Source organism: Arachis ipaensis, chromosome B5 (assembly GCF_059453495.1).
Source record: "Arachis ipaensis isolate K30076 ecotype BB chromosome B5, ASM5945349v1, whole genome shotgun sequence".
Lineage (NCBI taxonomy): Eukaryota > Viridiplantae > Streptophyta > Magnoliopsida > Fabales > Fabaceae > Arachis > Arachis ipaensis.
The window spans coordinates 129,827,615-129,837,196 of record NC_142440.1 but is presented as its reverse complement, the minus strand read 5'-3'; the positions used below and the strand labels follow the sequence as shown (position 1 = coordinate 129,837,196).

General features: G+C 32.0%; 2 protein-coding genes across 4 annotated transcripts; one reads left to right on the top strand and one right to left on the bottom strand.

Annotated features, from left to right (window-relative positions):
- The first annotated feature begins 896 nt into the window (after positions 1–896).
- Positions 897–6,302, top strand: LOC107643936 (Putative thiol-disulfide oxidoreductase DCC). 3 transcript variants are annotated; one of them, XR_015883410.1, is made up of 9 exons: positions 898–1,263; positions 1,752–1,897; positions 2,018–2,125; positions 2,429–2,485; positions 3,010–3,075; positions 3,243–3,303; positions 4,658–4,701; positions 5,720–5,813; positions 5,885–6,302. XR_015883410.1 is itself a non-coding variant. In XM_021124350.2 (8 exons), exons 1-8 carry the CDS (start codon positions 1,098–1,100, stop codon positions 5,756–5,758), a joined length of 687 nt encoding a protein of 228 aa, XP_020980009.1. In that variant the 5' UTR covers positions 897–1,097; the 3' UTR covers positions 5,759–6,302. The 3 variants fall into 3 exon arrangements, 1 of the variants encoding a protein (XP_020980009.1); XR_002363457.2 differs by having other exon boundaries at positions 5,879–6,302; XM_021124350.2 differs by having other exon boundaries at positions 897–1,263; positions 5,720–6,302.
- Positions 6,303–6,597: 295 nt separating this feature from the next.
- LOC107643933 (UDP-glycosyltransferase 74B1) lies at positions 6,598–9,346 on the bottom strand. The gene is made up of 2 exons (XM_016347691.2): positions 8,612–9,346; positions 6,598–7,418 (listed from the first exon to the last, which is right to left on the bottom strand). The coding sequence occupies exons 1-2, from the start codon at positions 9,248–9,250 to the stop codon at positions 6,690–6,692; spliced, it is 1,368 nt and encodes a 455-aa protein (XP_016203177.1). The 5' UTR covers positions 9,251–9,346; the 3' UTR covers positions 6,598–6,689.
- Between the last annotated feature and the right edge of the window lie 236 nt (positions 9,347–9,582).

Below are 9,582 nucleotides of genomic sequence, written 5' to 3'. Positions count from 1 at the left end.
CAACTTTATAATCCTTATTCAAAAATTATTCACCAATAAACTTAATAATTTGTGATAAAAGAATCATAAATCTAATTGATCAACCAATATCCCATCTCACTAAGAATAGAAAATATAAAAAAATTAACTTTATAAATTTTATGAACTAGATCTAGTGGAACAAGATAATAAACCTTTTTCAATTACCTATACCCTAAATTATACTAGGACTAATAGTCATCATGACCAATATTAAAAAATTTTGTGTGCCAGAATTAAAATATTTTAGTATTAATTTTTTGAAAAAATCTATATAATTTAAAATTTTTTCTTCCTTGTTTTTATTATTATCATCTTTTTTTTTCTTCATTTTCTCATAATTCTTTTTATTTTATCATTTTAATAAGAATAAAAAAAAATCAAACAAAAAATTATACAATTTATGTATATATTGTGTATGTTATTTTGTTGAATTTGGATCAACTTAATTAAATTTTATTGACAAAAATATGTAGATGTGTAAGTAAATTTTCAAGAATTGTTGGCTCTAAAATTTTTTTATTTAGCATATTTGATAAATTAGTTTGTAACAATAAATGTTTTTTATATTTTAAAGAGAAATATTAGAATTTATTTATTTGGCCAATAATAATATTTTAAAGTACGAGCTAAAAATATATTATTAAATCGCTAAATTAAAAGAATTAAGTTAATGACTAAAACTACTAATAAAAAACAATAAATTCTGTTGTCGTGTCATTTATTTTTAAATTTTCAGATAATTAATTTTTTCATTGTATTACTTTTAAAAGGTAAGACTTCATTTATTACCTTTTTTTTGTTTAATTTTAAGGGCTAGATAATTTAAAATATTAATAAGTAATTTGTTAAATTTTTTTAAATGAGATTTGGTATGGAGTTGGATGAAGCTTCGAAAGTCTAAACGGGTAGATCGAAGGCGAAGCAGAATCTCAACCTCAAAATCCGTGTCATTCTCATGAGTTTGGGTGATCCCCAAGCTTCCACGTTTCTGGAAAGAAAAATGTTTGGTTTTTCCTTTCAACACAAACCTTCTCAATTCTCATTCCCCAACTTGAGTGCTCTAACCAAATCACAATATGGCAATGAGAGTCGCAGCAGCGTATGCTGCTTCTTCTGTTTTTGGGAGCATTGCAACGGTTAAAAAACCGTCACTTCTCTTTTCACTTCCACACCATAATCTTTCTCCCAAGTTCCATAACATTATCAATCTTCCTTCGCACTCCAATCCTATTACTAAACCTGGTACGCCCCTTTTTTTTTTTCTCTTACCTTTCGAATTTCATCATTATTATTATTATTTATTATTATTCTTCTTTACTACACATAATTTGAAATTGATGTATTTCTATAAAATTATAATGTGTTACTACCGCTGATTGACAATCTCGGTTACTTTCATCATTTGCGTACTTATTAAGAAACCTAAAATCAAGAATTTGATTATAAGATTGTAGAGAGATTAAAAATGGAAAATGCTCAAGGTGAGAATGACAAATATATTGTTCCGAGCAAACTAGCTGAATCTCGATTTAACTTAAAATTTTTCGATATTACAATTTTAAATGAGTGAACCGCACAATTTTTACTAGGTCTGAGAATTTCACTATTTAAATATTCATGTTTTCCGTATTTAATGTACTTTTCCAATTTCACATCAAATCTCGATTTTCTCTACTCTTCCGGGAATGTAACAATGAGTGCACATGAATTGATGACAAACTTACTTGCAGGATTTCAATGGCACATTCGAGCTATTAGTGAGGCAGCTATGGAGGCTGCAAGTTCCAAGAAAGAAGGGGAAGGTCAATCACCCAATAACAAGGATTGGAAGATTAAAATGCTCTATGATGGAGACTGCCCTCTCTGTATGCGCGAGGTTTCAACTTAATTTATCTAAACATTAGACAAGTGTTGTTGACTTGTTGGTCGTGGTTCTTTTCGGCATTTTAGATTATTGATGAGTATTTTGCATGTTGTGCTGTCTATGTCTTTTCAGGTGGATATGCTAAGGGAGAGGAATAAGAGCTATGGAACAATCAAATTTGTTGATATAAGCTCAGTTGATTACTCTCCAGAGGAAAATCAAAACCTTGACTATGAAACTGTTAGTTTATTCTACTGCCTACTCTCTCGCAATTGTTAAGTAATGCTCTTTTCCGTAACCCGTTTTAGTAGGTTATGAACTCCATTGGCTCCTTTGTTTTTTTCTTTTTTTGTTATTAGTATAATGACTTTTTTCTTTTATGGTTTATTTTGATTGATGATAGATCTTTCCAAACATTTGAACTTATTGAGGATTCTTGATGAATATTGAACATGCTTTTCACAGCTAGTATGTGCCAAAACAATTCAATGATTTTTGTTTTTTGTTTTTTGTTGTTGTTGTTGTTTTTTTTTTCACTTGTAGGTTATGGGAAGAATTCATGCTATTCTCTCTGATGGAACTGTGGTTAAGGATGTTGAAGTATTGCTTCTTACCTCATCTTCGTTACCAACATAATTATTATTGCCATTACTCAGACTCTTGTGTTAGTTCTATACTCTGAATATGAGTATATGCTTTAAAATATCTGCACATAGGTTCTAAGCTCAGAATCTTTATTAAATTGTTGAAAATTTAGAAATTAGAATAATCGCATATAGGTATATAACCCTAGTTCATTCTCAATACCAAGAAAACAATATAATAGTACTAACAATAACATGTTTATAATAAAATCCTGTTTTAAATTGGTGCAAAGTTATGAATCCTTGTCCAATCAATGACTGATCATCATTATTGGATAAAAATTATATTCATAAAGAAACCACAATAACTATTTAAGAGTTAAACAAACAAGTTGAGTTAAAAAGTTTGTTGTCTGTTCAAATGTGAAAATCTATTCTCCACCCCACCCAGCTTTTTCTTTTTCTCTTTATTGCAATAAATTTTATATGTATATTTCATATATGCATCTGTTTCATGCTTGTGAGAAACACTATTTACAGGCGTTTCGGAGATTATATGAACAAGTTGGTCTTGGTTGGGTTTATGCTATTACAAAATATGAACCAGTAAGTCTTCCTATCAAATACTGTTATATGATTTATTTGTCTTGTTGCTTTGAAACATGGAGAATCCTCACTTCCTTTTTTAATTTTTTAACTTGAGCACATACTAGATAGCCTGTTTTTATATATTATATATTATATTTTACGATGGAGGAAATCATGTTTCACAGATTGGCACAATTGCTGACTCCATATATGGTGTTTGGGCTAAATATCGTCTTCAGATTACAGGTAAGCGCAACGTACATTGACAATTTTGCACTGGAAGTTCCTTGTTATTATTATTATTATGTAGCTGAGAAATTGTTGGTTGCTCCTAGAGTATATTTAGTGTTTGCACTAAGTAGCCTTTACAACCACACCTTTCTATTTTTAATTGTTATATAAGTTAAATATAAAGAATAAAATGACTGTAAAAGCTCTTTGAGCGTGCACTAAATCTGCTCCACGAGCACCAAATATTTTCTCACTCTGTAGGTTAAATTAAAACCTTAGATGATCTTTTTCTCCGTTAGGTTGGCTGATTTGATTAGCTGGAATGACATAGACTGCATAGTTTTTCTTAGGAGAGCCTAATTCTGCTAATGACAATTAGTGGTAGTTACTTGTTGCTGCAATATGATTAGTTGCATTAGTTGTTGCCAGATGACACTAGCATTCCTATAAAGTATTTTTCGAATTCCTCCCAAAATGATTTCAGTTCATCAGGATATTCTGCAACTGACAAGTTACCTTGCTTGAAAGTGTGAAATTCTTGCAATATCTCTGTGATATTGTTCTTGGAGAATCAAAGAACAGTTCATAGATCTAGACCAGTTATGATAATTGGAACCAGTATCAGATAGTCATTGTGACAATATCTTATGTAGGATTTTCATTTGGATTTGGATAGTAAGGGTTCTATGACAAATCTGCACTGCATGGATTGTGATTTTTATGATCCTGCTGAGTTTCACAAAACTCTGCTTCACTGAGATTTGATTTCCTTTCACTATGAGAGGGATGATTGTGCAGCAGAGCTCTAATACCTTCTAAGAGATGGTATGTGTAGAGAGGAAATGAGAAAACAGAGGTGTGAGTAGTTTGAGAAACTGAGAAAATGAGCTTCTAGCTTGATTATTCTGCAGAATTCAGTTTATCTAAATTGGATGAAATGAATAGTGCAACTCTGTAACTGCCAAAACTACTCTATAGACAACAATTAACATAACTAACAATTTCCGCGAATATAGCTAGATAACTACCATCAACTATCATTAGCAAAACTAGGCTCTGTTACCATTATTTATTTATTTATTTATTTATTTATTTTTTCTTGAGTCAGCCGCTGGCAATGTTCAAAATCATTGAATTATTGTCATAGGTTATCCAGTCTCTCATGATCACAAAATTCATTGATCATTAATTATAGGCTATAAATTGAGTTTCATTTTTTTTTTTCCATTATTATGTTATATTAGTGAAATGATAACTTGGATTAATTGTGAGCTGGACATGCCCTATGGTTATTCTCCGGTATGATTATGCTAACATCCTTTCATCGTTTCATTCAATTCATATGCTTTATGTCCTTTGTGGTTTCCAGGAAGGCCACCTATAGAAGAAATTTTAGAAGCTCGAAAGAAGAAGGTAGGCTGATTAAACTGCACAAAACTTCATGTTAAATTCAGCAGAGAATGTTTCTGCAGAATAAAGCAAGCACAAACAAAATTGAAAGAGAATAAACTTTGAGAGTTGGTGACAGGTTTGAATCTCAAAAGATTGGGATTCTTCGACGTCTTATGCATTTCATAAATTGTTTTAAAAAACCAAGACTGGGACTTGGATATTGTCCGTCATGGGGAACAGAAATGGAACTTAGTATTTTATCAAATGCTATCTAAGGCTTCATAGATTAGGGGTGTACATGGCCCGGCCCGACCGGCCCAAAGACCCAGCTCGGACCCGAACATTTTCGGGACTAATTTGGTGTGATTTCACTAGGTCAAGGGCCGGGTAAGGGTCTCAAAAATAGACTCGGTCATTATTCAAGGCCAGGTCCGGGTCAAGACGAACCCGGCTTCACCCGTCCATGTGCACCCTAAGGGGATTAAAAAAGGTATATATGTTTTAAATTAATTCTAATATTATGTTATATTAATTATAATCTTATTGTTTTATTTTTAATCACACTTGTTGAATTAAAAAATAGATCAAAGCATGAAATTAGAATTTATGAAAAAATTCAAGACCCGGACTTCATCGGTAACAAGTATATTTTTTTCTTCTTTATAAATAAGTGCATCATATTTTGACATAAAGTTTATCAAGACCCGGACTTCACCGGTTTAGACCCGGTTTTAGTATGACCTGAAGTAGTAAGATTTTACCAGGTCTAGGACTGGGTAAGGGTCTCAAAAAATAGACCTGGTCATTATTTATGGTTGGGTTCGGGTCAAGGTAAATCCGGCTTCATCTGGTACGCACACCATGGCAAACGTTCTATTATGTTATTTGTCAATTAGCACAATCTTGAACTACTCTTAATAATTTGACTCCATTTGATTAGTTTCCTGTGGCATAAATGTTAATCTTTAATATCAAAGCGATATAAAGAATGAGCAGTGATGATGCTGATCCATATTTCCTTTTTTGGTCTTCCGTACAGGGCGAAGTATGCAAAGATAGCAGTGCTTGCAAGATGTAAATTTCCACAAGGCTGCATTTGGATGCTGTTTCTGAAACAGAAATAGAGAGACATGGTAAATTTATATATTTTATGTAACTTCTTATAAAATCTTTTCCTTATTTCTGTATTTCTGATCAGATACAGAATCCAAATGCAACCTAATAGTTGACCATGGTAAACACTTGAAGAGGCTCGCCATATATATATGATCTTATATATATCATGTAGATCAGCATAACAGCATCACAAGTATACATCTTCATCAGCATACATTTGATACTCGTGTATAGTGACTATAGTCTACAGTTTCAGCAGATTCTTCAGCATTGTCTCACACAAACGTTTTATGATATCAGCAGTAGCTGAATTAACGGTATACGTAGATTGTTACACATGACATTAAAAAAGTTTATTTGCATATATACAACTAAGATTGAAAGCTTATGCTTAGTGCATCCATGTACCACGTGAGGGTGATAAGTATGTATAGTAGTAATAGTATACAGGTTTAAGTATCCTGTGAATCTCTATGATTTTACTTAATTTTCAGTTAACTTCTGGTTTGTTGGTCCCTCTATCGTATACAAATTGTCAATTAGGTCCTTGTACTTTAACCGTTTTAGATAAGTCCTTGTATTGTACAACTTTTTCTAATCAGGTTCTTGTGGTTTAATAACATTTTGGGATCAAATCTTTATATAATAATATACAATATATATTTTTTTAAAGAAAAACAGGGGCTTAATATCCCATGTTGAGTTTGATTAAAAAAATTAGAATGGATTTGAATAAAAAGTATTTGTACAATGCAAGAACTTAATTAGTAACGTTTAAATTATAGGAATTTGATTAATAAATTTTGTATATAAGGGATTTGATTATAAAACTATAAGGATTCAATTGAAAATTTAATGAACCTATAGTACCTAGAGAGTAATCAAACCTTACATTAATTATTTTCCCCTTTAGGTAACATTAAGATCTTTACAAACTCATTGATATTTTTGTCTGAAGTCCCACCTACACTAGCTGCTCTTGAAGCACTTTGACTCCACTTAGAAGCATTTCTTTTTAAATCTTCACTTTTTTCAGCGTCCATAACTTCTCCTATACACTTCTCCAATTCTTTGCCTGATAAAACATCATCTGAATCCTTCTCAGCTCTTGTTCCCACTCCCCACACCACTTCAACAAGCTTAGCATTTGTAGGTTGATCACTCCATTGAGCCACCGTGACCATCGGCACCCCTATACTCAGTGCCTCCAATACTGAGTTCCATCCACAATGCGTTACAAAGCAGCCGACGGCCGGGTGAGACAGCACCTCCAATTGGTTGCACCACGTCACCACCAACCCTGCATCACCGAGTCCACTCATAAATCCCTTTGGTAATATCTCCCAAGATTCTTTCACCACCCATATGAAATTCTTCTTGCTGGCCTTTAAGCCGTTTGCGATTTCTTCGGCTTGTTTAGCTGTTGTTGTTGCCATGCTTCCGAATGATACATAAACTACAGACCTTGGCGGCTTTGTACCTAACCATGTCATGTAGCTTTTATTTCTAGTTGGATTCCACAGTGTGGCTCCATAAGCTGTGTCTTCTGAATTTCGTTGGTGTAGATATGCTGATGGAACCATTGGTCCTACTGGTATAACTGGCCATGTACCATCTAAAGCCTTCAGTAAGACAAAAGACATGAGATTATTGTGCAGTCATGAATTGAAAAGGTCTCTTATCGAATTTTTATTTTGCAGTTTTTACCTTAATATATCTTAACATAACTATTTCCCATTAGGTAAGGTTGACTACATAAATCAAAGATGTCATTGCGTTGTGTCCATCCATTTGGACACGACGAAGTTTTACCTTGGTTGTCGCAAGCTTAACATAACCCTACATGGATCCAAAGACGACAATGGATAAGACATGGTTTTTATGTTCTCATTTGTTATAAAAACAAGAGTTATATCTGAAGTTGTTAACTACCTCACTATAGGGTGGTTTCTTTTATGATAGTCAAGATGAGATGCAACTTATGTTTATCAATTGTAAATATTAATTCAATACAACTTGTTCTCTGATAAACTTGTATTGCGCTTGTACTCTGCATTAACTTTTCAGAGAAGCGAAGAATTTCAGATATAAATTTATTCCCATAATGTTCATACTTATTCTAAATTTTCATGGAGTTCTAACTAAATTATATGCCCATTATCTGATAAAATGATACAGAAAGGAACACAAAACAACAAAAATTGTTAAAGAAAAAATCGTTGAATTTCATTCATACGTCTAAAATTTCATGTAGTTTATTAACTATCACCCATTTGGCCTTTAGTTTAAGCTCTACTAACCAAACCTTTTATATTTTTCACATCTCACAATCATATAATGATGCCAGGAATAAAAAAATAACATCTTATAAATGATATTCTTTATTGTAATTATCATTATGGTAATACAACATTCGCAACACTTAAAAAATTTTTTTTCTAAAATTAAGATCACATTTTTTAAATATTTTTGCAATACCTTTTACTTTTATTTTTCACATTAAAAAGTGTTTTTAGATATTAAAAAAGTATCACTATTAAAATTTATTACAACAATAATAAATATATATTTTGTATTATTATTTAAATCAACTAAATAATAATTATTTATTTATATATAATTATAATAATTATTGATAAATATTTTGATAAAATAAACTAAAATGTGCGTTATTTTAATCTTAAAAAATGATTTTGATATTTTACATGAATAGTGTCATTGTAAAAAACTATGATCCTTATACACCTAAATTGGTTAGTAATGAATTGGATTTATAAAAGTAAAACAAGGTGGACGAAAAACAAAAAACACTTGCCTCACTTTCGAGTTCCTGAAAAGTGTTGCAGAATACCCAGTCATTGTTCTTCAAAGTCTCAAATATTCCCATGATAGCATCCAGATAAGCTTTGTGATCATCAGGTCTTGCAACAAAGCTAGGCAAATCAGAAACCCCAAGAGGAGGAAGCCCAGGAATTGAAATCGGAAACACCCATTTCTCCAAAGGAAAAACCAAGTTTCCCAATTTCATTTCCCAATAAATAGAACACACAGAAGCAGAATTCGTCAAGAACACAGCACCATAGATACCAAACTGTTTTGCCACATCAAGTGCCCAAGTAAGCATAGAGTCATATACAATACAGTTCACGGCACATGACGAGTGTCTCAACTTAATTATAAGCTCTGATAATGTTTTGGAACCAGCTGATCTAAAGGACTCAATGTAGGATTCAACGCTTGGAGCATGGGTGAAGCCACCCTCATCATAGCCATCTGAGATGGGTTCAATAGCAACGGTTGGTTCATGTATGTTGTTGATTGTGTATGGGGTTGTGGCTAATGTGGCCTTGAGGCCTTTGGTGACTAAAACTTTTGCGAATTGAAGGAGCGGGTTGATGTGCCCTTGGGCTGGATACGGAAGAACTATCACATGGCCTTTGGGTTTGTTCTTCATCTTCCCATTTTAGGATAGGTATTGATTTTATTACTTTCTTTATTTTATAGGCCATGCTTGTCGCGGTAAGATTATCATTATGTAAGCAATGACGCTATTTCAAGTTTTCAACAACTCAAATGGACCTTTTATAGGCTCCGTTTGTTTTAAGAATATGATAGGATAAGACACTGAGAATAAGATAGGATAAAATATTGATGGACAAAATTTTGTATTTTTGTATTTTATTTGGTTATAAATTAGAATAAATTATGAAAATTTAATTTATTCTCATTTTTTTTCATTTAAAAAATTTGAGATGAAAAATATAACGATAAAAAATATAATTATAA

What these genes read in the sequence shown, in the direction of transcription:
- LOC107643933 (XM_016347691.2), bottom strand. Translation starts at nt 9,250, where the DNA reads ATGAAGAACAAACCCAAAGGCCATGTGATAGTTCTTCCGTATCCAGCC. An exon ending in TTCAGGAACTCGAAAGTGAG is followed by an intron (nt 7,419 to 8,611) that starts GCAAGTGTTTTT and finishes GTCTTACTGAAG; the next exon opens with GCTTTAGATGGTACATGGCC.
- LOC107643936 (XM_021124350.2), top strand. Translation starts at nt 1,098, where the DNA reads ATGGCAATGAGAGTCGCAGCAGCGTATGCTGCTTCTTCTGTTTTTGGG. An exon ending in CAATCCTATTACTAAACCTG is followed by an intron (nt 1,264 to 1,751) that starts GTACGCCCCTTT and finishes ACTTACTTGCAG; the next exon opens with GATTTCAATGGCACATTCGA. An exon ending in CTGTGGTTAAGGATGTTGAA is followed by an intron (nt 2,486 to 3,009) that starts GTATTGCTTCTT and finishes CACTATTTACAG; the next exon opens with GCGTTTCGGAGATTATATGA.